General features: G+C 51.2%; 2 protein-coding genes across 3 annotated transcripts in view; one reads left to right on the forward strand and one right to left on the reverse strand.

Annotated features, from left to right (window-relative positions):
- Positions 1–26338, reverse strand: part of LOC135917348 (uncharacterized) — a 68130-nt gene that overhangs the window by 34357 nt on the left and 7435 nt on the right. Inside the window, exons 2-11 of the mRNA XM_065450941.1 lie at positions 12208–12352; positions 10263–11066; positions 9310–9487; positions 6972–7325; positions 6079–6349; positions 4732–4974; positions 4090–4409; positions 2384–2600; positions 840–1128; positions 122–363 (exon numbers count right to left, since the gene is read on the reverse strand). Of these exons, the coding sequence (XP_065307013.1) occupies positions 122–363; positions 840–1128; positions 2384–2600; positions 4090–4409; positions 4732–4974; positions 6079–6349; positions 6972–7325; positions 9310–9487; positions 10263–11066; positions 12208–12307 (3018 nt within the window). The 5' untranslated portion in view covers positions 12308–12352. The remainder of the gene's footprint in view (positions 1–121; positions 364–839; positions 1129–2383; positions 2601–4089; positions 4410–4731; positions 4975–6078; positions 6350–6971; positions 7326–9309; positions 9488–10262; positions 11067–12207; positions 12353–26338) is intronic.
- Positions 13623–26338, forward strand: part of LOC135917350 (acetylcholinesterase-like) — a 29178-nt gene continuing 16462 nt past the window's right edge. Inside the window, exons 1-4 of one of the 2 annotated variants that reach the window (XM_065450943.1) lie at positions 13623–13828; positions 15603–15869; positions 18984–19167; positions 21500–21799. In XM_065450943.1, coding sequence (XP_065307015.1) covers positions 13663–13828; positions 15603–15869; positions 18984–19167; positions 21500–21799 — 917 coding nt within the window. In that variant the 5' untranslated portion in view covers positions 13623–13662. Of the gene's footprint in view, positions 13829–15602; positions 15870–18511; positions 18783–18983; positions 19168–21499; positions 21800–26338 lie in introns of those variants that run through there. The other variant, XM_070525801.1, reaches the window with a different exon arrangement.

Here is a 26338-nt window from a genome sequence, read left to right on the forward strand (position 1 = left end):
AATTTTTCCACGGGGCTGTGGCCTAGTCAGGCTGTTCTGGAAAACAGCTTTTTGTCACAGTCCTTCTTTCTGTATCATTGACAGAATGAAAATAAAAGATTGATTGATTGATATTGCTCACCCCGTCCGCGCGAAGGTGGACCACACGCGTATCATGGTCCTGGACCACTGCTTGTCGAGCTCGCCAGAGGGGGCGCCGGGCCTGAGCGGCACGCCGAACACCAGCTCCACGTCCTCGAAGTGGACGGCCTCGGCCTCGTCCGTCCAGCTGGAGTACGTGGGCCGGTATCCCAGCACGTAGGCGTACACGCGGTTCTTCCACGCGTGCAGCCGCTCGGCCAGCTGGGACATTGGGCACGCCTCCTACGGAAGGAAAGCGGCCAGGCATATATGTATACGCTACCCCTTCCCCTGTGTAGGGTAGCAGACCGGACGTGCATCTGGTTGACCTCCCTACCTTCCGTTCCTCCCTTTTCATCCTCCTCCTCATCCTCCTATACGCTACCGATGAAGACTCTACTAAAGTATACACGTCAGGCCCCATGAATGACAAAAAAGCACTACATAAGTTCGAGCACAACTTTCTGTGGGGACGAAGGAGAAGGCACGGCTGGAGTGGCGCACGAACGCCAGCGTTCGTGTTGTCCCCTCCTCTACTCTTGTGTCCTGTCTGCACGCCTCACTTCTATTTTGCATAATGAATCCTTACCAACTAGCTCAGCTTTCTGTCGTTCGAGCAGCCCTAGCGGCTGGCGTCGGTGACGCCGGTGCGACAGACGAAAGAGTCGCGGAAAACTCTGGGTGCCCATACCCGCTATCGCAAGAAATGAGTCTCGTACGCGCAGTAGTCCGCCGGAAGCGCGACCATGGAAACGAAGAAGAGCTGTCCGTCACGGCGCTCACCAGGACGTCCCCTACGGCCTCCTGGTACGACTCGTCGGCGACGGTCGGATCGAGCACGACGCCCGTGGCATTCTGCCAGCGATCGAGGCCGTCCTGTCCGATCAGCCGCGCGGCGAGCTGCTGGGGATCGCCGGAGCCGGTGCGTTGCTGCTCGACGAACCACGGGTAGGAGCCCTCGTTCTGCACCCTGCCCAGCAGGAACTGCTTGCCCTGGGGCCCCGACGCCTGCGTGCGGGGTGGAACGTTACAGTGCTTAACGTACGGTCGCGATCTTCTGTCAGCTCAGCCGAGTCCCACAGCGTCGCCGACCGATTCGGCAATCGGTGGAAGGAGCGACTCGTGGCCGGCTGCTCGGTGCCTGATGGGCGCAGCCCTCCAAGACGCCCTCGAAGCAAGACTAAGGTCCCAGAACGAACTGCAGAGACACCTTTTGTGCGCAAGCGCGGCACTGTTTGCATCCACGTCACCCATGTGGGCAAGCACTCGCTCGTGTGGGCGCCCACTCATCTATGCACGCACCCACATTCCGGGAAGGCTGCGCCCTGGGAGAACAGCATGGCTTCCGCAAGTAGGAGACGCTCTCGCCCGGAGGTGGCTCGTGAGTGTGCCGAAGGAAAAACTGGATTAGCTCTATAGTTGTCTAGCTCCAGAGTGGTCCCGAGACTCCACATATATATGTTTGTACTGTAAACAAAGGTTTTCTTATCTCTCATGCTTTCACCATCCAGGCCTGGTCTCCTAACTCATTCCTGCGGTGGAGTCTGATCCTGATACACGATAAGGACCGAACCGAGCACGTTGATGCAACATTTTAAACTTAATGGCGCATGCCTTTCCTTTTGACTTTTCCTTTCAAAAAGAAAAACAAAACAAAGAATATATATATATGGACCACAGAAGTTGCCGTAATCTTTGCCTCCCGCGACGTCGCCAAGGACTTTTGTCGTGACGACAGAGTTTCTCCATTTGCGTCCGGCTTTCAGCGGGTGAAACTTGTTAGGACCACGGCATCCGATATCTCTGAGAGATGCTGTGGAAATATGATATAATATTTTGAAAAATCGCATCTATAGCCGTGTACAAACACTGCATGACTCCGGACGCGATCCGTTGTACCGGCTCTACACCTGCTGCTACTTAAGGAAAACACGTGGTACGATGTCGCGTCCGATGGTGCACGTGAAGAGTGCGAAAGATGTGCGCTCCTCGACTGTTTAGAGCCCGTTCGAATCCGATGCTGCCCGCTGGGATATGCGTTCTAATATATAGGTAAAATACATGTTTTTTGCCGCAAGTTAAAACACACACAAAAGGTAGACACATATAGACAACACAGGCGGTTGTCACCCGCGTTGTCTATACGTGCCTTCCTTTTGTGTGTGTAACTTGTGGCAAAAAAAAACGTCTTTTAGCAAGCACCAATCGGCCAACAAGCGGTTCTGTTGCAAAATAATACATAGGTGTATGAGTGCAGGCATACTTGTGAGGTCGGTGTCTCCAGCGCCAGCCGTATTTGCGGCCTCGACAGTGGCGCCCTCTTGAACACGGGCACGAAGGTGGGCGCCATCTTGCTACGGGCCAGCGCATCCACGGACGCGTTCTGCAGGCACCGCAGCGACTCCTCGGTCACCAAGTCGGCGACGCATTGGACGCTGGTCGCCAGACGAATGGTACCTTTGACGCCATCACCTCCGTACCTGGCAGAAAAATATAGGGCTATAACCTACAGGGCAACAACGAGGCACCTGTATTAGGTAATAGTGCGGGAAACTTTGCACACGACGAGAGGAGAGCCTTTGGGGCTGCTTGCAAACCCTGCGGGTACTCAGCCTACGAAATTTGATTTAAAAGAGTTACTATACCAACCATTTCATTTCTTGCTATAAAATGAAAGTCCACATCGAAACGTACACAAAATTACTGGCAAGAGTCAGAAGTGCCCTATAATTTACTATAACAGCTTTTGTACGAACCCGCTTCGGTTTCGTTTTTACAGAAGGTGCATACGCACCATGACGTCACGACCCTGAAAAAGGTCACGTGGGAGCAGAACATCGTGGCATTTTCGCGCTCGCTCCATGCTTGCTCGGTCTTCCGCTACATCGCGCGGCGCTACGAGTTACGTCACAAGAGACGACTGAGCGAGATGGAGCAAGAGCCAAAAAATCACGATGTTCTGCACCCTAATGTGCAGGGCCATAAATCTGTAAATTATATGTTCAACTTTTTGACGGGCATTTCGAAGGGATAAGTCTCTAGACAGGTTTTATGTATATGTGCCAGTTCGAGGGAGCGCAAGCAATTTGTGAAATTATTGCTATATGTAAGCTTACATTCCACACACTATAGAGACAGTATTAAGGGCGTCTTTGAAGGCTGTTTCAAGTTTTCATGCTTAGAGTTCCCGCTTAGTAAATCTGAAGGACGTCCTTGAGATCACCTATGCGCTAGCCATAGGTATACACACGCTATGTGAGAAAGAGCAATTACTTAACTTTCTTTTTTGAATGATACTTTCTTGCATTGGACACCCGTTTAATAACAACAAACTTGGTTAAAAAAAGAACAGTCACTATCAACAGGCTGCGACCATTACCTATATGTAAGGGTTAAAGCCCAAACCAGACCAAATGGCGAGCTTCAACGTCCCAAAGGAACGTATACGCAGGCTATAAAACAAGCCAACGGGGAGCTCGGGATCCTATTCAACCACCTGAGGTTCTTTAACGATGAGTTAAATCTTAGCACACTATAGTTTTGTCACATTCCCTGCGCACCGGAGTGCGGCTGCCGTGACAAAGTATTCAACCAGCGACCTCGCACTGCACAGCAGAGCGCCCTTCACTCTGACCCAACGCGGTGGGTACCTGTGGAAGGGTCCCCCACTCTGCAAGATGAAGCGAGTGACGCTGCGGGTCCAGAAGCCGGAGTACGCGGTGAACAGGTGGTAGCCCAGTTAAAACTTGCAAGTCTTGCCTGTGTGTGCGTGGTGTGTACTCCAACCTCGGAACGAGGAACGCGGACATTACGAACTTTCGGATATAACAAAGTAAATCCAGAACGTTTATACCCAACATAAGCGCGTAACGCATATACGCCTATGACGAATATCGGATATAACAAAGGTATACGTAGCATTATCGAGTGGGATGCGGACTTCGTTATAGCGAAGTGTCGACTGCCTACCTGTGGAATGGTCCCCCGCTCTGCAGGATGAAGCGAGTGACGCTGCGGGTCCAGAAGCGCGAGTCCCCGCTGAACAGGTGGTAGCCCAGGGACGACGCCCCGGCGTCGTGACCCGCCAGCACCAAGCGGGACGCGTTTCCGCCGAAGTGTTCGATGTTGGCCAGCGTCCACGAGAGCGCCAGCCGCTGGTCGTGCAGGCCCACGTTGCCCGGCAACGTGTTGGCCGACGGGCCGCTCAGGAAGCCCAGCGCCCCGACCCGGTAGTTCGGCACGACCACCACCAGGTCGCCCAAAGCGGCCAGGTACCGGCCGTCGTAGAGCTGCAAGCGGGATCGTCAACTCGAAATGTAATTTACTTGCAGTTGATCCAGGCAGAAATACCACGAACACGCAGCTTGGTCCTGCGTGCAGCACACGTTCAGAATCAACGCCTCCAGGCGCCATAGCACCTGCGAAGGTCTGCATCAACGCGCGGCTTGTAATGATCGAACGTTCGGCGAAGCGCGGTCCCCCCGCTCGCGTGTTAACCATAAGAGTGGACGAGCCTTTACGTAATGCCGTACCAACCAGCTCACCCCTCCGTCCTGTTAAACTTCATCGCTGTGTCGAAGCCACCGGCAACGTTGTCGCTGGATCACATACCTCGAAGCTGTTCCCGCCGTTCTGGAAGGACGCCCCGTAGAGGAAGAAGAGCACGGTCTTCCCTCGGCACGAGCCGGGCTCCGCATCGGGCGAGCAATTTCGAGCCGGCACCCAGATGTTGACGTGCAGGCAGTCCTCACTTCCATTGGCGGTGTTGACCAACTGCTGACCGAGGTAGAAGTCTTGCTGCGGACAGGGCGGCCGCTTGGTCAGGCTGTCCAGGGTGTTCCCGCTCTCCTCCCTCTGCATGCGACAGGAAACGCGCTCTCCCTGTAGTGCACGGCCATTCCAATGAACTGGACACGTATCGATCCATTTCGCAGGTGTGATACGACCACAGTGTTACGAAGCCTATTTTATAAGGGTAAATTCTAATAGGGTCAGGGGTCCTTTAAGCCAATTTTGTAGCTTTTTTCTCTTCAACTATTCAATTTTTCATGAAACGAATAAAGGAAAAATAAAACAGGAGGTTTGAAGATTAATATGCAAACGACTGAAGAGGCTTCGAATAGCCAGCTGGTATACGGCAACAATATCTCGTGAGTGACGGTCCGCTTGAGATCAAGGCAAAGATGTCACATGTATAGGGGATCTCCAATCGCGAAGACGATTTCCTAGGCAAATGAAAATTGGTCGAAGCGAACACGGCATGCCGGTAACTTTAATCCTTGTATTCGATTACTACTGTCGAAAGCTCAATTTCCTAAAATCCAAAGGAACCTACTTATTTCTCTGGATGAATGAAGGGGCCCGGAGGCGAGAATAAAAAAGGTCGGATCAACAGTTGCTCTAGCGCTGAGATGTAGTTTGCTGATAAAATCAGCTATGTCGAAAGTCGTGTTCGACCTAGATACTATGACAATAAAGGAGCAGCTACTGCAGACATCATGGCACGGGCACAAGAGCTGCGCATTCTCGCTGCACAAGAACTGCGCATACTCGCTGCACAATGCGCACGAGAGCGGTGTCCTCCGGCTGTCAGCTATTTAGAGACATGTAGGGATGTCGCCAGAACTTGGCGTTTGCGGGCAATTTCTCGCCCAGAGGTTGACCCAAGGCCGAAACCACTTAGATTTGGTGACCTTACTAAAACCCGCGACGTTCAGAATGACATGAAGCGGTCGCCTTCCAAAGGGTACCGGTTAAAATGAAACGACCTACCCAACGACATCGCAGCCATCACGTGCTCATCCAACTTTGCCAATAACGTTAACAGTCATGTTTCGTTGTGTTAACACTTGCTCATCAAAATATATGTACCCACCCCTTATGTAATACCCCTCGTGGGTCTTGAGGTAATAAAATGAAATGAAATGAAAGGGTAAATAAAGCCTCGACATCGCGTACCCCCAGTGGCGTGTCCAGCGGTTGCGGCGGCTTGAAGCGCAGAGGTCCTCGGGGCACCTTGGCGAACGGCACGCCCAGGAAGGCGTGCACGGTCCACTGGCGTCCCTGGTCGCTGACCACGATCTTCTCCCCACGCACGGCGCCGAACAAGCCCCTGGCCATCGGTCGGTCGCGGTTCCACCAGTGTTCCATGAGGGCCATGCTCAAAACTGCTATGGTGAGCACCAACACGACGGTCAGTCCAGGCGCGAATAGTCTGTTGCAGAGAGACCTGCGATGGGGTCACGTGCTTTTAGACGAGTGTGTCGATCTGCCTGTCAAGGTTACCGACTGGTCGCACAAACAAAGAGACATTTGTGGCGTTGCCGACGTCGCTGCTAAAAGCGAGAACCTGTCCCAAACTCCAGATATATATGACCGCAATATGACAGAAAGAGGGTAAACTGAGCAAGTTAGTAGGGATTAACAGATGCGGTGAGGCAGTATGAATAACGGACACGATAAGGTGGGCGAGAACGGTGTTTGTGTTGTCCTCGTTATTGTTATTGCGTCCGTGTTCTCTGATAACGTGATAACCCGTAGTGCTTGCACAGGCGCACAGATGAACGGACGGAGAGAGTCAGTAAATAAACTGTGTACACGGGTGCTTACTACCAACAGCTGCCAGCTGTGTCTTTAGTGGTTCGCACTTACACACCAGTTTGCCGTCCCTTCAGACCCGCAGTCATTTGTTCATAAAAGTCCTAATTACTTCAAAGCTGCATAAATGGGTGCTGATACATTTCTGAAGCCCTGGCCATCGTCACTACCTCTGCGCTAGAAACCTCGCCATCTCCTTTGCTCCGGACGTGGTCCACTGCACTGAATGCCAGAAAAACGGATACGATGCTTGCCGTTTAGCCTTGGGCCTGTCCCTCAGGTCGCGCATCTTCAGAGGTTGGTGCAGATCCCTGCGTCCAGGTGGCGACCGCGGCGGGAGAAGTGACGGCTCGAGCATCCTGTGCTCTGAGCTGGGCAGCACGAGGGGCTCGATCTTCGGCTTGGCTCCGGGATCCATGCCCGACTCAACTGCGCGCTGCAGCTCGGGTTCATCCACCCTGGGTTCTTCCTTGGGTTCGCTCGCATCGTCTTCGCGAGGCCTCCTCCCGACGGAAGCCGCGCTGCCCACTGTGAACGGCGAGGTGGCTCCGGACAGCAGCATTGTCGTTCGCAAGCGCTCCGTCCGTGGAGGTGACCTGGCTGCCAAGCTACGTCGTTCGGGTGAACGTGCGCGAAGTGAGAAGAAAACAAAACGACAAAGATGCAGTTTGTGGCATAATCGTTGCAGTGTCATCGCGTTTAGTTCTTGTCACGCCACGGCCCCTGATGCGATGCCCTGCCCATGCACGACATGCACACATATGTATATATACTTCGGAGCTATAAATTGCCAGGCTTAGCTTGGTTAAAGCACGAATGCGTTGCATATTGCGCGAGTTGGGGCCCAGCTTTTCCTCCGGCTGTCGTGACGTCACGTCACGTGTTTGCGCTAAAAGTCAATGGTGGCTGCCCGGCTGCGCCCAAGGGATGAACTGAGTGATTGCAATATGCAACGCATAAAAGGTAAGGGGGGGGGGGTTCATTCCCGTTCGTGTTCAAGATGGTGTCGTTCGTCGCGGAAACACGACATGGTCTCAGAAGTGGTCGTCGCAAAATTGGTTGGAACCACGGGAGACGTGAGAAGATACAGCTACGGCCGACCTCCATCGTTATGTCCTCGGCTAGGACACGATAACACAGCAACAATTATGCCACACAAATGCGACTAAAGTCACTTTATAAGGTGGAAGCTTGGGCGAGTTGGAGATTCAAAATCGACATGTTCGCACAGGGCGCGTGTTGTGTTCTTCCTAGAGTCCTGGTCTTTAGCGCTGTGCAAACATGTCGACTAAAAGTCAGCTGAGAGGGAAGGAATACCAGGTCCGATATAACGCAAGGAATCCATCTGCTCGATTCTATTCCATTTCTCGACGCCCGCCGTTCATGGTCGGCCGATCTCATTGATTACGTACGCGCCTAGTGCTGCTTGGACCACTGGCGGAGGGCGAAAACAAATAGAATTGAGACACGATAATCGCGTTACAGTGGCCGAGGGTGCTTTCACGGAAACGGAAAAGGTCAGTCACTCCTTTCAGTGGACAATTAAGCGCGGCGATAAAAGGTATAAACTTAGCAAGTTGGCTCATGTTCATCATGACGGCAGTTGAAGAGAAACGGCGACGCACAAGACAAAGAAAGGCCCACACGGGGTATAACACAGTTGACCTGTGTTGAAGCGTTGACCTGCGTTCTGTCGAGAAAGAAGCGCACACGATAAGCGCGTTGTCCTACGCTGTGTCCCCGTCTCTCTATGCGCGGCTGTCGTTACGATAGTTGTATGGCAAAGTTGTATGAGAAAAACGCCTGCACCCTGCCATGATCGCTGCGCGATCGAGCAGCTCTCAATGTTGAGAAACGACAATTCGTTCCTGTCTTCGACTGTTGCCATACGGGCATGAGCTGCCTTCTATAACAAACTGGCGGCGGGCTATAAAGGGCTCACGTAGCGCGTACGTTTTACTGTCATTCTGAAACCTGATAGCGCTTTAATGCAGGTCAGCTTGTAGATAAAGTGTGCGATCCGTCAAAACGAACTATATGAAACCGCTCTAACGTTCGCAACTGCGCAGGCGATTGAAGAGAATAAAGCTAACTCAACAGCAACTTCCCGAATTCACCGCCCAAACCGACATCGAGACGTCGCAATCAAGCCCCCCAGAATAGCGGGCACGTACCCAGAATGTAGCAGCCAGAAGTGCCCGCTAGGTGCCCGCCTATAAGTTCACTCTTGTCACAGAGATTCCAATGCGCGAGACATGCTGTCTGGTCTGCCGAGGTAGCTACGTTGCTACAGTATGACGTCTACTCGCTGAACATGATGTCGCGGGTGCGATAACCGGCCGCATCGGCGGCGTTCTCATGGGGACAGAGTGCAAAAAATACTTCATACTTAGGTCAAGGTGCTCGTTAATAAACACATGGTGAGAGAAGTCTCGCATACAGCGTCTCTCATCGCTCCTGTATTGCCTTGGGATGTTAAGACCGACTGACCGACCGACCCAATCAATCAATCAATCAATCAATCAATCAATCAATCAATCAATAAATCAATCAATCAATCAATCAATCAATCAATCAATCAAAAGCGCTGACCTACGCGTGGCGTCCTTTCTAGTGACCCTCGCGTGGGCAGTCCCTTTCTCGGTGTGCGCCTCAACCACGGAAGCAGAGGTGTTGTCTTCGCCGTGGCCTGCTATTTCTTCGGAGGTCAGATGACGAATCCCAGTGTCCGCGCTAAGACTGACGTCTGTCAATGTCACCGTCCGAGCGGCTGAAACCAGACGGTAACGTTCACTGAGCATTTAAAGTCACAGCATGCATGGTTGCCAAAAAAGAAAAAGAGCGAGTCGGAAGAGAACGTGAGTTTACAGTGTCAGTAAGGGTTACCAAGCCCCTCGTCAGAACCTCTACGCGCTGTCTTGCGCGAGAGGCAGAAATATATCAGCCCACTATAGCGTCCACCGCGACACACTGTGATAAGCTGAGCGGCGGTCGAGGATGCGAAGACGCGAATCGCGTAACTTAACTGAGCAAGTGCAACAGTTCACAGCGGATGCCGCTAGAGGGCGCAGCGTGCGCTGAAAGCCACGTGCTCCTGCTGCCCGCGTTTCATTCTCTCGTGACAGACCATTCTCAACAAACTGAACGCTGGCAGCTGTAAATGAGGGTTACGTTCACTTCAATTGCAACCGGTTATGGCACTGAAATTTGTCGTGCGAACAATGCCCACATCTTCAAGTGACAAAAGCTGAACTTTTATGTCACTGCTTGTCGCAGAGGCTTTGATGAATTCTGTACAAACAACAAAAGAGAAGTACAAAAAAGACAGTATAATATGTACGCCTAGTCAATCGCCACAAAGCTTATTCTGCCTAAACTACTTCCTAAATTACGCGGTTTTCCCGACTCGAGCATCGGAGCACAGAGGGTTGCACACCTGGGCACTACCAAATTCCTCCATGTGTAGACTACAATGTGGGACAGCGTGGAACAGTGTGGAACACCCACGACTATGATAGCAAGAACTGCAAGTTTGGCACCCTTGCCTGTTCGTTCAGTGGCGGGTTCCGCGGAAGCTCGTGCGAATGATTCTACAGATTTTGCAGGGGGGTCCCTAGAGGCTGCCTTTGAAGGTTCCGTGGATGGCCTCTCGAACAGTTCCGCGAACGGCTCCTTGCAATGTTCCTTCGAAGCTCGCTGGGAAGATTTCTTGAAAGCTGCTTCGAAAGATTTCCTAGACGGCTCCACCAAACTTTTTCTCGAAGGTCCGCAGGACGTTTGCTCGGAAGGTTCCTTCGAAATTTCCTTGTATGGTCCGTCGGGCAGTTCGTTGGAAGTTGTTTTAGAAAGCTCCCGAGCGGGCGTCTCGGAGTGTCCTTGAGGTGACTTTTTGGAACGTTCTTTGGAACGCTGCTTCGAAAACTTCCTGGTTGGATCCTCACATGGTTGCTTCAAGGTCTCCTTGGCAGTCACCTTAGACGGTTCGTTGGAAGTTCCCTTGGATGGTTCCTTCGAATGTTTCTTGGAAGGCTCCTTCGTAGGCTCTCCGGAAAGCTTCACGAAATGTTCCCCACATGTCTCTTTGGAAGGTTCCCGAGAAGGTTCTGTGGACGTTTTCTCGCCCGTTCGCGGTACGTACGGTATTCCCAGCTGCGAAAGGCGACGCGGTAACCACTGGTCGCTCGGCACCTTGACGGCAGGCGAGCACTTGAAGGTCATACCGCCGGTTGACTCCTCGGCCAGGTCAGAACCGGGGTCCGGCGACTCGAGCCATTCGGGCATGGTCTCAGAAACCGGAGCCAACGCTGCCGAAGGCAAAGATCCGCGGGCACTGCCCTCTCTGGCTTGCTCTGGATTGCAAAGGGAGAAAATCGGTGTCCGCTTTAAAATCATGTCCCAAGCGCTTTTTGCGTGCATAGCGCCCTCTAGCCACTTCTGTACGCCCGAAAGGGATAGCACATTACGAGACTATATAAAAAAGAAACGCTAAAGAGGTATTTATTCAGTTTAGATTTTAAAAAGTATACCTTACCATATTTATTTCGCAGTAGTAGGTTAATTATTGCGAGAGAAAAAAAATGAAGATCGAAGCGTTTCTCTTTTTTTTTAAATTTCGTGCAAAAACTCTAGTTAGAACATCAACGTGACCACATGGATTTCAAAGTTTATTTTTGTATTGCGCTGTTTCTAGCTCAACAAAATATTTGGGAAATTTCTAACGTCATTCATCGTGCCTTCTATAATAAGAGTTACTTTTAGTATTATCAGAAGGGTAATTTAGTAACACAGTTGAAAAAAAAATTTTTTTCTCTCTTTGGTGCTCCTTTAGAAGAGCGTGCAATAAAAAGGAACGATAAAGCACAGCTAGCATTGTTAAAATATTCTTTCCAAACATCATACGCACTTACTTCGAGGCAAAAGTTCGATTACGGCTGGAAGAAACGAGGGCCAAATTTTCCACTTCGGATTTCGTGCCTCAACCGGGGCGCCGATGACGTCTGTGCGAGACCACGGATTCTATTTCTTTTCGCTTATTTGGGCCGTTATCGGGCAGTAAAAGTTCGGAGAAGTTAAGACGATGAGCGGTTGCGTACATTGGACCGCCCCGTAACGTTTCTCTATTGAAAAACACTTATAGCTCGCACGCAAAACTTGTTGCCCTAATCTATGACGTCATGGCCAACTAAAGGAGAAATTTCAAGCTTCCGCTAGCGCAAGCGCCTCTTCCAATTAGCGACCCCCTGCTATTTTTACGCTCTCACAGTAATAACATTGGCTCACAGAGCCCCGCGCCATCACGCGTCATCACACGTCATAATACGTCATCAGCAGCCAGCGATATAGCATCGGAAATCGTTGCGGTGTATACACATCGTAATCACCTGCATTGTCTCGCAGAATGGACAAGTAACGACCACACAAAAGCAGGGGGGGGGGGAGGGGGAGGGGAGGCGTCTCGGGGTACCGGCGGGGAAAACTCGTGCTGTTTACCTTTGGCGGACTCTTTGTCGCGGTTTCTGGATGTCGTGGTAAGCGCCGTCTCGTAGGAGCTCGTGGTCGTCCACGTCTCGGGGGGTTCACCGTTCCTCATGGCTGGCGGGCGATGCGAACCCTGGCACGAACCGCGAGCGGCGACCTGTCGTGAGCGAGCGCGCGCACCGAGTTGATGATGATGATGAGCCAAAATGTTGGCACATATGACAAAAGGGCCAAGATGGATGTCGCAGCGGAGTGCCAAGAAAAAAAAAAAAAAGAAGACGGAGAACACGATATACACTGCTCGTTCACGCAACTATCGTCTTTGTTTTCAAGGTCACTCCCTTTGTTTTTGGTTTCTTCGTTTGTTACATCCTGCCGATCGAGTCATAGCCTATCCAACTTAGTGGGCATACACGCCATAAATGCGACGATAATATAGTGATCTAAAGAAAGGAAAGACGCTTGATTCTGCTACCCATTTCTGCAACCAAGAAATCTTGGCCAATCCCCCGCAGTGGGTACGCGCCATTGAAGAAGGAAAGCCAATCCCATCCAATCCAACCCGTGAGGGAGCCCAGCGAAAATAAATGCGCCTCATAATCAGTCAGCCGAATCTGGGCGCACAAGTGGTTGATCGCTTTTGTGGATGCAACCATACTGACGGTTGCATACTGGTGAGGTGACGGTTGCAGACGGGCACTTTCACTAACCCCTACCACCTGCACCGCGAGTGGCCCGCGCTGCACCCGTCGCCCGGCTGCCCGTGGTGCGAGCACGAACGGGCCGATATGGCCCATGTGCTTTGGGAATGCCAACGCCATGAGAAAGAAGGACAAGGAGGAAGGGGGAGGACAACAGCAGGACCCTCTGAAGCGGGGCGCCTCGCTGAGAGATGGCAAGCCGCCCTCCTCAGCGAGGGACCCGAAGACCAGAAGTGGGCCGTCCAGCGGGACAGGGCCGTTGCCGAGGATCTCGAAAGATTTTCCTCGGGCGATGGACCCCTGGCAGCCTAGCCCCGGGCACCAACATCAATAACCGTTGGACAAATAAAGTTTATTCCTATCCTATCCATACTGAGAGCGAAAGGGACTCGCAGATCGAGTAATTAATAGAGGGTTTCGATAAATGCTCGTAATCTGCTTGAATCTAATCTGCTCAGTGGAGCCTTGAAATAGGGGCCCACCCTTGGTGAAGTCTCAAGTCGCCAGCGCCAAGAAGATGAAGACGACGGAGACCTCGTAACCGCGAAACTCTTGAAAGACTCAATAAAAGTTTTCACTCAATCACTTGGTCGTGTATGGGTGCAACATCCTCTGCAACTTTGCCCTAGTTGTTCCGTGGTACAACTGACTGGCAACTCTGCGCCGTGGACACGCCTCCACCCCCCCCCCCCCCCCTATTAAAGAAGAACGACTAATCGAAGAAGAAGAAGAAGCTGCGAAGTGCGGTGGATCCACGGTTCGCACCATGAATAACCAGGCCAAGTCGCCCGACGCGGACAGTCCTGAATTGTTCGAGACTGCCCCCAGCGTGCTCGGCGCGGCTGGCGGCAAAAACCACGGCAGGGCCGCGTCCGAGGCCGAGGCAGACAGGGTCGCCGCGATCACGGAGCTCATCGCCGCCATCGAAGCCGGTGGGTGCGCGCGTCGGATACTCTGCCCCTCCTCGCCGGCCGATTGATTGATGGTTGAACGCGGGAAGTTTCCGAGGGCTATACTAGTATTAAGAAATACGGTGGTGTGCGTGAGCCAGCCATAAGTGGCATTATGCGATAAGGACTTCGCGCTTTTGAGCATATATATATGCCAACCCTAATCTTGTCTGGTGTTTAATCTATCGAAAATTCTTGCCGTGTAACGAGTGTTTGCAATTTCTTTCTGCTGATCTTTACGTACCGATGTGACTAGCGTCTCTGATACAGTGTTCGATAACCCTATCACCTTACGTGTTCATCTGTGTGTTCCTGACCAGTAAATCCATTTGGTATAGTCAGCGCTTGTGTTTGTCCTTCTTTCGCTAACAATTTGTTCTTCTTGTTCTTTTCTTTCCAGTGCTTCGCGCTGCAAAAATCACGCCACGTGCAGCAATGACTAGCGCGTACATCGAGGCCTCTAAAGAATGGTTGCAATTAGTTGCGTAGCCAGATAGTGGCACTCCAGGCGCGTCCTTGTGGCCCAGCTTGTCTAATAGTTTATGCTACTAGGCATGTACTCGCGGCCGTGACGCCTTCGTGGTTCTTGCATCATCGTTGAACAGTCGTTGCAAGCATTCCTTGTCCCGCCACTGTAGCGACACCAGTGAAGTGGTTCCATTGTCGTTATTCTATAGCTTCGTGGCCCGACTCTTGTAATGCCGTCACTGTCACGCTTTTTGTTCCGGCACGGTGGCCTAAGTTGGGCCACTGGGTACTTTACTCGTGGTCGCGATGCAGTCAAGGTCGTCGCGTTGTCGCCTTTCAAACTTTGTCATCTGACTCGTCATGCCGTCGGTGTCACAGCATCGCCTTCATGCATATACACGCTCCGTGATACTGTCTTCGTCACCTCATTGTCGTCATTCACTCGGCGACATCCCATCGTCGTCAGAGTCGTCGCCATGACATGATCGCCATAGTTTCGTTTTACCATCCCTATCACTTCAACTACGTCTTCCCCTTGTTCTCTTGCTATCGTCGTCATATACAGGTTTCGTCAATCCATTGACGTCATTCCTTGTTCATCTCTCCATCTTAATCATGCTGTCGTCGTGCGAAGTGACTATGCCGCCTTTGTAATGCCATCACCGTCAATCAGTCGCTATCATATGCATTCGTTGCACATACCGTCATTGTCGTACCGTCAACGTCGTTCCAGTATGTCATCCAGTTGCCGTCATACGGTCTTCGTCACGCTGTCGTCATTACACCATTGTCAACATTTAAGAATCGACTCTTTATTGTCCTGCCATCGTCATTATACTGCCCTTGTCGTTACATCGAGTCGTTCCGTCTTCGTCATTCCATGGCCGTCACCACGTGGGTGTAACACGGTCGTTGTGACACCGCAATTGTCATGGGCGACCTTGGCAAGCGCGTGCCAAAGCAAAGTTGGAGGATACTGGAGTACGTCGTGTACATCCCAACAAACGGAAGTCTCAAAATGACCGTTATAGACGGCAAACCAACGTGATCACGCTGCTTTACCGTCTATAACGGCCATTTTGACACTTCCGTTTGTGTTCAGGAAATACGGTGTCGCGGCGGCATTGCTCGGACGGTAATCGCATTACCATCGACAGCCGTCGCGAGATGAGTTCTGGCGTAATTTTCTTATATATATACACGATCTTTAAATTCGTTCACTGCACACAGAACCGACCGAGCTCCTTCGCCTACGATTCCTTTCTTTTCTTTCTTTGCCTATACGCAGACGAGGATTTCAGGACTGGCAGAGGCGGTCCTCCGCCACCGATCGGTGCACCCGTTGCCACCAGTCGATCTCCTCCGGTGGCCGGGACTCCATCCCCTCCACCCACGGCGGACGCGGAAAGCGGGAGCCCGGGTGCACCGGAAGCAGGAGCGCGTCCGGTGCCCACGTCACTTCCGCAGCCGCAGAGGACGCCGGGAGTTCCTGACCACGTGACTCGCCCAGACGAGGCAGCTTCGTTCCCCCCGAACGCGGCGAGCGAGCCCGCGGGTAAAGAACTCGATCGTCGTACACATTACTATATGACGTGCTTTGATATTAACAATAACAGAAAAAAAGAAGAAAAAAAAAGGCCAGGCTTAGCTTGGTTAAGCCAAGAATGCGTTGCATATTGCGCGAGTTGGGGCCCAGCTTTTCCTCCAGCTGTCGTGACGTCACGTCACGTGGTTGCGCTAAAGGTCAATGGTGGCTGCCCGGCCGCGCCCAAGGGCTGAACTGAGTGATTGCAATATGCAACGCATAAAAATAGAAGCAACTTAATGACAAACATAGCAAACTTCAAAGAGAATTAACCCACACATGAGACGCGCAGCAATGAACAATGGCTCATACCCTCAATGGTGGCTGCCCGGCCGCGCCCAAGGGCTGAACTGAGTGATTGCAACATGCAACGCATAAAAAGCTGCCTCATTGTTAATCATTAAGGTGCATTGCCATTTGAGTCTCTGGTGTACTTGTGACGCCAAACAACATTGGACGATGCGTTTCTGATGACTGTTTGATGTCACATTAGGAATGCACAACGTTCTCATCAGAAACCCGTTGTTCATTTTGGTAAGGGTCTAAACACGCGCACAGAACAGAAGTTACGAGGTGCGACACTTCGCGTCCGTTGTGAGACCTGCCGCACCAACAGCCGCATATTTGTCACTTACACATTTTAGTATATCGCTACATTTTATACCATTTAGTGTTTTAGTATATTAGTATATTATCATGTTCCTAGTACACCTCATTGGTCATTGCCATAATTTTATTATACATACGCGTATATTTCACACATTTGTTGCAAGCCACGTCACACCTACTTCGCGTAATCGATCGCTCCATTGCGAGTTCACTAACACTGGCCTGGCGCTCTTTGGCCTTACTTGGCCCTTGCACCATGAAACGCCAAATTCATCATCATCATCAACGAACAACTGCATTTGACGAGGTTCTAAAAATATTCCCTGAGGTTCCCACAAACACCTCTCAGAACGGTCGCACGTCATATGCGGCGACTCACCATGCTGTGTCTCGTTAAAGCACGAAACATCTTATGTATATATATAGACTCCATATACAGACTCCTAAAGATAACGCATTAAAAACAATTATGCGGACCCCACGCACTGTGAACATCGATTTAGGCGCAGCTTCTGTGCTGTTCGCTTTGATTGACGATAATTATAGCGCTGATTTTGACGCCGAATGATTAATTTCTTTAACGTTCGGTCCAACACGAGAATGGAAAGTTGATCTTGAACGTTACCTTGCTTGCACCACTGCTGTTTGTCTGCGTGGTAGACAGAACACACAGGTGGACGTGGTTCCTTGAGGAGTTGTGTGTCATTGTTCATAACCTCCGAAAAGGTTAGCACGGTCATTGCCTGACACGGTACATCGCGTCGTAGCAGAAGCGTTAGATTTCAGTCGAAGTGTGGGGTTGTGCGTGCCAAAACCACAGTGGGATTATGAGGCACGCCATAGTGGCGGACTGCGGACTAATTTTGACCCCCTGAAGTTCTTTAACGAGCACCTAAATCTATAAGTACACGAACGCTCTTGTATTTCACTCAAGTCTAAGGGTGGCTGCGGCGCTCGTGAACGAACCCGCGACCTCGAGCAACGCCATAGCCGCTATGCCACCGCGGCGGGCACAGAAGTGTCGATTTTACGTGCGACCGCTTCCGTGGCATCCCCTATATATAAGTCGGATACAACTTTAGAAAAAAGGGGGCGTTTACTCCTCCGAGGCAGATGCACACGAGCATCCACCAATGGGCGCGCACTCTGAACCGACGTCATGCGCTGGACGGCCGGTGACTTCGCCGCTTCGGTCATCTGGGCGGGGCCTCCCCTTTTTTCTAAAGTTGTATCCGACAAGATGCTTACTAGATGCTACGGTGCGCTTTAATGCGGCTTTGCGACTGCACGCCGTGCGTTAGTGTCCCGTTTGACAAAATGCGCATGGTGTTTACTTTACTGAAATAACAGAAACGCACCATATAGTAGTTTGTCCGCAAACACTGCCGTGTCTAGTTGTAGCGTTTCCTCGCCTTCTCACATCCCCCTTTTCCTCTCCCGCCCTCCCCCCAACGTATCGGAACAGCGAGCTAAGAGTGGCAAGGCTGTCATTCACTCGTTTCGCGGCTGCGTCGGTTCTGCCCATTCCCTACCCTCATCTCCCTACCTCCTCTCTACCTAGTAACGATATGGAGGCGCTGGAGCAGACGAGGACAATAGAGGAGGACACGGCACGAGCGATGGTGTCCCGTCCTCCTCTATTATCCTCGTCTGTTCAAGCACCTCACATCGTTACCATGTCACACCAACAAGGCCGCAAGGCAGAACTGGTCCTATCTACCATTTTCTATCTACCAGAACTGGTCCTATCTACAGGATAGCAATAGGGCCTTGTCGGTACGGCATATCTTATTTTGTTATAGCGCAAGCTTGACAAGGACAACAGAAGGCACATATGACACACACAGCGCTGTGTGTGTCATATGTGCCTTCTGTTGTCCTTGTCAAGCTTGCGCTATAGCAAAATAAGATATGCCTATCTACAGGTTCTATCTCTACCTCTCCTCCGGGCTGTTTCCTGTTAGTACAAAGGTAAGCGTTTGCAGTTTCTGCAACGCTTTTGCGGGTGCTCACGGATAACTACAGCTGTCAAGAGGGTATTGTGTCAACGCCCACAGAGCTCCAGGGGGCATTGAGTTCATGCGACGCGACGGAAAGGTTCAAGCGATTTTCTCCAACCTTTCCTCTCTGCCACGCTCCTGAGACGTGTATGCAAGCAGCTGAATAACATCCCGACACGTCGTGCAAGATGGCGACAGCAGAAGCAGCAGCAGCTGCATCAGTGGAAAAGTCGAAGGAATATGCAAAGGAAGCTTCGCTGTGAAAAAAATGACCGCAAGTACATTTCGATACTGATGCAGATTCGGCTATGCGTTCACCGACAGTAACGTATATTCTAGGCACTATATACCAACAGCATGCACGCCGTAGGTTGCCAAACGACGACTCATGCTCCGCCAAATACCGCTATATAACGGAGAGGGGTTTACCTCTTTGGATGCCCATTCACTCGGACGTCAATGTCGCTCTTTGCAGGTCAGCATACAGAGGCCGCATACGGAAACGTTGGCCAGCAGAGCTCGGACGCCGGGTGGCGTCCTCCCGGGGCGGAAGGCGGCACCACTGTGCGCCCGACTCCGGCTCCCGTCGAAGTCCAGGAGCGCATTGAAAGAGGGAGCCAGAAGAGAGCCTCCGACGAAAGAATCGGTGACGCGCAAAGGTAATCGCAGTACAGTGTTTGGCACTGCTGAAGCGTCTTACAGTATGGCTCGTCGATTCAAAGTGAACTTAGAGCAGTGGCAGAACAATATACGTGGCCACTGTGTCGGCATCATGGCGCCGTGCGTTGACCAGCTGCCACATCTTATCTTAATTAGCGCTTGCGTTGCGCCTTTTTCTGTTTCGATCGCGCTGATATATTGGTGAAAATGGGCAGTACGAACTCGCCAAAGCGTTCACTTTGAGTAGTACCTACTTCAGAATTCTGTTCCGTGCCGGTACTTCGGACATGTTACGTTAACATACTTACGTTGTGGGCCACATGCTGTTTTAGAAATGCATGTGCTTTAAATTGGCCCCATGCGCTGAAGAAATGTTTATGGAAACGCTTAGACAACACTGGGACGGTTGCGGCGGTTGCTGAAAATTATCAAACTGAAAATGCACAACATATATGTCGTCGCGAGCAATGCGCTCGTGTCTGTACCGTTTATCGCAATAACTTGGAGCACTACCGAAGCTACAAAGTGGACACGGGCAACATCCGTGCGCAATTATCCATGAGCACATTAGGGATTTAAGTATATTTTTACTTGGTACATGATGCGTTACAGCGACATATAAAAAAAATATGTTTTCTCGCCTCGAATAAAACTTACTGCAAACAAAATTTCTTGATCACAAGCTGGAAGGTCGGCGCTGTCTCCCGAATTTTTATCTGGAGGGCATTAATGTTTAATTCAGGTGTAAACATCGTCAAAAAGTAACTTTTTTGTCAAGTTCCTAAGTAATTCCTAGAAAAGTACTTGATTTCATAGTCGCGAACATCATTTCTAGGAGAAAGTGTAGCGACACGCGAAAATAGTAAAAAAGAAATATTACGGCTAAAACAATAACGATGTTTACGAAAAAAAAATATTCTGAAAACGCAGAAATGTCCTGCTTTCTTTCACTGAGCAAGTTAAACGAGGAAAATTCTTAAACGTGTTCACTCATGGCCTCACATGAAAGAATCACACCAGTAAAATTGTACCTATAGTTTCGAACTTGATTAAAAACGCTTATCTAAAACAAACTTTTCTTCTTCGCCGAAACTTCAATGGTCGCTCACGTCGCCAAAACTTACAAAAACAAATATTTTGGTGAAACCTCATTCACATAATCATCAACGAACTCGCTCTCCTTTCTTTCTTTCTTTCTTTCTTTCTTTCTTTCTTTCTTTCTTTCTTTCTTTCTTTCTTTCTTTCTTTCTTTTTGTTTGTCAATGGAACCGACGGTGGTCGCTTTTGAGGTCTGCGGTCGTTTCGCGTGGAATTACCCTATGACGTTACTGGCTGCAGGGATAACGAAGGAAGAGCAAAGCTGTGTAGAAACAATAGACTGTTATTGCTAATGTAAGCGAGCAGCCGAACGCTTTCGAAAAGCTATGTGCCTTAATTAAAAGGAATGATTCGCTTAATGGCGTATACTTATAGCAATGGGTATAGTTAGGCAGCGCTTGTTGTTTGATGACGTAATGCCGCAGAGCACAGAGTCCTTAAGCAGTACGTGTGTAGCGGTTGTATCGGTACCTATTCATATAAGCCGATCCGCCGCACCTTACGCCTGCAGCGGCTCCTGCAGCGCAGAGGGCGCTCTTTACCGAGCGCTCAACCACGTGATATGACGTCACAAATTCATCGCACGACAGCTCGTGCATCGGCGCCTTTGCATAGACGGTGAAAGTCCGACCACCACTGACCAACGACTATACCTTAACTATACCGTATGTCCCCTACTAACGTTAGCCGAGCTGTTCAACGAAAAAAAAAAGATTTACAAAGCACGGCGCAAGATACTATTATAAGGTCGTCAGCGTTCTGACCACCGAACAACGCGAGCCTTAAAATCGTATCTTGCACCGTGTCTGTTTAATCTTCTTTTTTTTTTCATTGAACAGCTTGGCTATAACGTTAGCTGGGGACACCCTATTATAACCTACCGCTAAAACTGGCGAAAAAGCTGAAGAAAGGTATTCGCTTTAACACTACTGTTTTACCAGTGCTCAATATACACGCGGCATGTCGGTCATCCCACAAAACATGGCAGCGTCATGCATAGTCGTAACGGGAAGAGCAATGCTCTGCAGTCTGAAGTGGATTGCAAGCACATCTGGCGAGCAAAGCGATATCACTGGAGCCGCAGCTTCAGTTTCCGTGCTTCTTTGTTTGTTTGTTTGTTTGTTTGTTTTCCCCCTGCCACTGTAGGACAGAACTGGCGAAAAGAATGCGCAACCACAAATGTGGACACGGTGTTTTTTTTTTTTTTTCATGGTCCCGTTTAAATTTGGACAGCGATGAGCGTCGGAGCCCAATCGAACAGACCGTTGGAACGCCTCCGATGGGCGGCTACGGACCGCCACAGCCATCCACGCTGGAGGGCGGCTCCTCCGGCGAGACCAGGGGGGATGCGCCTGAAGGCGCCAGGAACGGCTCGAGGTACGGCCCAATGCCTCAGCGTCGTAGAGAAGAGGAGGCGAACGGAGAACGTGTGCCGCCCGCAGTGGACCCCTGGAGCTCGGCGCCCAATAAGGGCGGCGGGAAGGAAGCTACCGCGACAGCACCGGACCGGGAGCGCTCCCGGAAGTCTGCTTGGTAAGCGTGTCGAGTAGGGGATAAGCTACTAGAGAAATCGGGCTAATTGCAAAGGGTGCGTACTTCAAACCTGCGCCAGAGATGCCGGCAAAGGAGGAGCATGGGACGAGCGCTGTCTAACAACTGAAACTTGTGAAGTAACAACACACGAAAGGAAAACAACTTGCGCGCTCGCGCCATGAAGTGACGGTTGACGTCGTCTTCTAAATTATGGGGTTTTACGAGCCAAAACCACTTTCTGATTACGAGGCACGCCGTAGTGGGGGACTCCGGAAATTTTGACCACCTGGGGTTCTTTAACGTGCACCTAAATCTAAGTACACGGGTGTTTTCGCATTTCGCCCCCATCGAGATGCGGCCGCCGTGGCCGGGATTCGATCCCGCGACCTCGTGCTCAGCAGCCTAACACCATAGCCACTGAGCAACCACGGCGGGTTGACGTCGTCTTCTAAGTCGAGAAGTCGAGCAGCCGAGCGCATCGACACCGTTTTCGATGCGCGTAACAGGGCGCACTTTTTTTTTGTTAATCCACAATTCGATTCGCATTCGATTCGACCTCAAAAAGTTATAACTAGCACTCCCCTCTGACGTCGTCTTCTAAGTCGAGCAGGGGGGTGTGCTAGTTATAACTTTTTGTGGTCGAATCGAATTCGAATCGAATTGTGGATTAACAAAAAAAAAAGTGCGCCCTGTCCCGTGCATCGGAAACTGTGTCACCCACCACGGCCCCACGAGTGGGGAGTCGCCTGACGCGGCAGGCCGCACTCTTTTTTTTTTTTTCTTAACGCAGTGACCTTGCCTACGCCTGTAACGGATCCAGTCCCATCAATTCTTTTTCTGCCTTTTTTTTAAATGCGAAACATTTCTTTGCCTAGTCGGGGCCAAGGTCTAATACCGGTCATGTACATCACGTACACGTTGTTGTGCCATTACCACAAGCCCGGATCCCGAATCTGCAAGATGCAGAATCTATCCTGCGAGCGCCATAATTCTCCCTTCACAAGTCAAGATGCTGCGCCTTCGTGCGGGAGAAGCCTCGGCGAAGCAGCGTGTTTAGACGTGTCCGCGTGTGCCAGACGGCCCGGCGCCGCACCTCCCTTGCCTGGAGGTCACCGCGCGCGCGAACTTTGAACCGGGTGGCCAGCGCGGTCGCTGGTTGGACCCCTCGGACGACCGTCGTGTGCTGACTTTGTATTGGGCCGGTTGAGTGACAATGGGCCTCGGGGATTATAAAAGCAGCGACACGCCGCTCGAAAACAGGATCCGCCGACCCCACCTGGAGAGAGGGTCGCTCCCGACTGGGGTGAGATGTGTAACGCGTTTTCGCCGGACGTCGTCGTGCGAGAACAGTCGCGTTTGTTGTGAGCACTCGGCCCAAGTGCCGACCCGTTCATGTCCTGTATGATAACCTGTATATAATGTATAAAGTCCCTTTTGTTATTCTCATCGACGCCAGGCTCGGAGTCATCGCTACCAACGCTCTGTCACGAAACGGGTGACGAGCGCTACGGGACCACAAAGCCGTAATCGTGGTGCAGCGGTACAAGTTCGTAACACTGGTGGCACCGGCTGGGTGTCGTAACACTGGATGGCAGCTACGGGATTGACCGGCATCAGCTACCTCGGCGCGGTGAGTGCCTGAAGTTTACCTCAAACACCAGACTTTCTCTGACACAGGTTATAGTAGCTTAGGGAAGGATTTGGTGTTGCATTGTGATAACCTTGTGTGTTTCAAGCCTAGTAAGAGTGTTTTGAAAACCAGGGGATGCTGAGGGGGTAAACAGGGCAGTGTGTGAAATACTTGCATATGTCTTACTAGTAGTGTTATAGTAGCGTACGGCAGGTATATTCAAAAAGGGTAAACAGCAGGAGGACAGTGTGAACGATGGAGAAGTACAAGGTGAAGGAACTTCTCGAAATTTGTGAGGAGTTGGGCATTGAGTTGGGCTCAACCAAAAGAAAGAATGCGATCCTTGAGGTCATGAGGACTGGGGACGTAACGGCTGAGGAAGCCGCAGAGGCCTGGGCGGATATCAATGAACGTCGGGAAAGGGAGGAGAAGGAACGTGGCGAGCAGGAGAGGAAGGAAAATGAACGACGGGAAAGGGAGGAGAAGGAACGTTGCGAGCAGGAAAGGAGAGAAAAGGAACTTCGCGAGGAGGAAAAGGAGGAAAGGAGAGAGAGGGAGCGACGTGAGCACGAGCTTAAAATGAAAGAGTTGGAGATCCGAAATAACTCGCCGGCGCCTAGTCTCACTTCTAATGTTCCAAGAATACGCGATCAACTTCCACCCCTTGTCGTCGGAGAGGATATGGCCAAATACCTCGTGAAATTTGAGCACGTGTGCGAACGGAATAGCATTGAGCGATCCCTTTGGGCACAGAATCTGTTAGCGTTGCTTCCTGGGGAGGCATCAGACGTAATAACTTGCTTATCGAAAGAGGCGTTTGAGAGCTACAGTGATGTGAAGGAAGCGCTACTGCGGAAGTACAAATTGTCGCCCGAAGCTTTCCGGCAGAGGTTCCGGTATGCAAAAAAGGGCAAGGAGTCGAATGTTGACTTCGCGTTTCGTCTAAAAGCCGACCTGGTGGAATGGCTGAAGGGCGAAGAGGTTTACGACGACCGCGACAAAATTGTCGAATGCATCGCGTTGGAGCAGTTCTACCGTTGCATTGATGAGGATGTCCGGCTCTGGCTGCAAGATAGGCTAAAGGAGGTTAAGCTAAACAAGGCAGCAGAGTTAGCGGAAGAGTATTACACCCGCCGCAGCTTGCACAGCAAGGCAGTGCGCATAGAAAAAGCAGATAGAAGAGATGGGTTTTACGGGAAGCCCGACGAACGGAAGGAAATCACGCGTCGCGAGTTTCGGGACGACGAGTCCCTTCCCAAAGAAACTGTAAGGGATGGACAGAATGCATCTCAGAATGATGACGATGGTCCGAAACAGCGAAACGAAATGACGCGTTCTTTTGAAAAACGGAGACCGTTAACCTGCTACAATTGCAAAAAGCAAGGGCACATCGCTGCAAGCTGCCCAGAGAGAATTGCTTTTGCAACGATACAGGAAACTCACAAAAACATACGTCTATTGGAGCCCTATGTGCAGGAAATTAAGGTAAACGGCAAGAAGTGCCGAGCACTGCGGGACTCTGCAGCAACTATGGACGTTGTTCACCCGTCTTTCGTCTCCTCGAGTGATTTTACGGGAGAGTGCGTTAGGATACGGCAAGTGGCCGAGAAGGAGAGTGTCTGTTTACCGATCGCAACGGTTATCATTGAAGGAGAATTTGGGAAACTTAACACCGAAGCCGCTGTGTCAGCCGCCCTCCCGGAGCAATTTTCCTACCTCTTCTCAAATAGCTCGGAGCAGCTGCTGAGGGATCAGGGCAAATCATTCTTTGCCGACGTGGCGTACATGGCCCCCACGCGATCCAAAGCGCGCCCGCTGTCGAGGGAACTTGACTTAGCGTCGGTGAGCGAAAGGCGGTGCGGCACACGGACCGATCACGGTAACTTGAGTGGCGAGCAGTCACGGGAGAGGCAGAGCTCGGAGGCTGGCCTAGACGAGCGGGTCCTGGAAGTGAGTGGGAGTGACGCGTGCAGTACTAGCCGCGATATAGACTCGACGCCGCAATTAGGCGACGCGGGCTCCACACTCGCTCCGGTTTCCGCCAGCTGGCAGGAGCAGGCTGCAGTTGAAAGGGAAACTCGGATTCGCGAACAACAGCAAGATTGTTCACTAGCCGATCTGAGGAAGAGCGTCAAACGGGGAGTGAAAGAAAAGGGGGTTTCGTTTGGCAAGGAATCTGGCTTATTGTACCGCCGCTACACGGATAAGCAGGGTCGCAAATATAAGCAGCTTCGGATTCCGCGAAAATATCGCCGGGAAAAATGAATGACCTCATTTGCTTCCTCAGAAGTATGTTTTCGGTCCAAGTGATTTCAAGGGGACCATTCCATTTGTAATTATTATTGCTGATTAATAATTGTTTCTATTTTGTTGTGTTGTTAATTTGAAAACTGGTTGTTTGAGCCTTGTGTGCTAGATCGTACACCTGCCTCTTGTTGCAGCGGGAGAAAAAAGGGGAAAACAATTTAGTTAGGTTGATTTGAATTATGGCCTTGTCTGGTGTTTGACGGGAGACAGAGGGCACTTGTTCGTGTTGGGTGTTGCCTTTTGCCGGTCGGTTTTGCAAGCTGCAGAACGACCAAGCGGGACCAGTGGCGAGAAGCAAGGTCTTAGGAACGACCCGAGCGGAGCTGGTCAAGGTGCCTTGGCGACGACGTGGTGAGCAGAGCTCCTGCCCTGGCGAGTCGGACCTGGGCACGTGATGTTACCTGGCGTCCCGACACTGGACGTGAACTTGGACGAGCCTGACGAACGTGCGCGCCTGGCATCCGAGCCACGTGGAGGTAGCTCGTCTTCCCGGCGCCTTATCTGAGGGCGGGGATGCTGTTGTGCCATTACCACAAGCCCGGATCCCGAATCTGCAAGATGCAGAATCTATCCTGCGAGCGCCATAATTCTCCCTTCACAAG

Source organism: Dermacentor albipictus, chromosome 9 (genome assembly GCF_038994185.2).
Source record: "Dermacentor albipictus isolate Rhodes 1998 colony chromosome 9, USDA_Dalb.pri_finalv2, whole genome shotgun sequence".
In the NCBI taxonomy this organism is placed as follows: Eukaryota; Metazoa; Arthropoda; class Arachnida; order Ixodida; family Ixodidae; genus Dermacentor; species Dermacentor albipictus.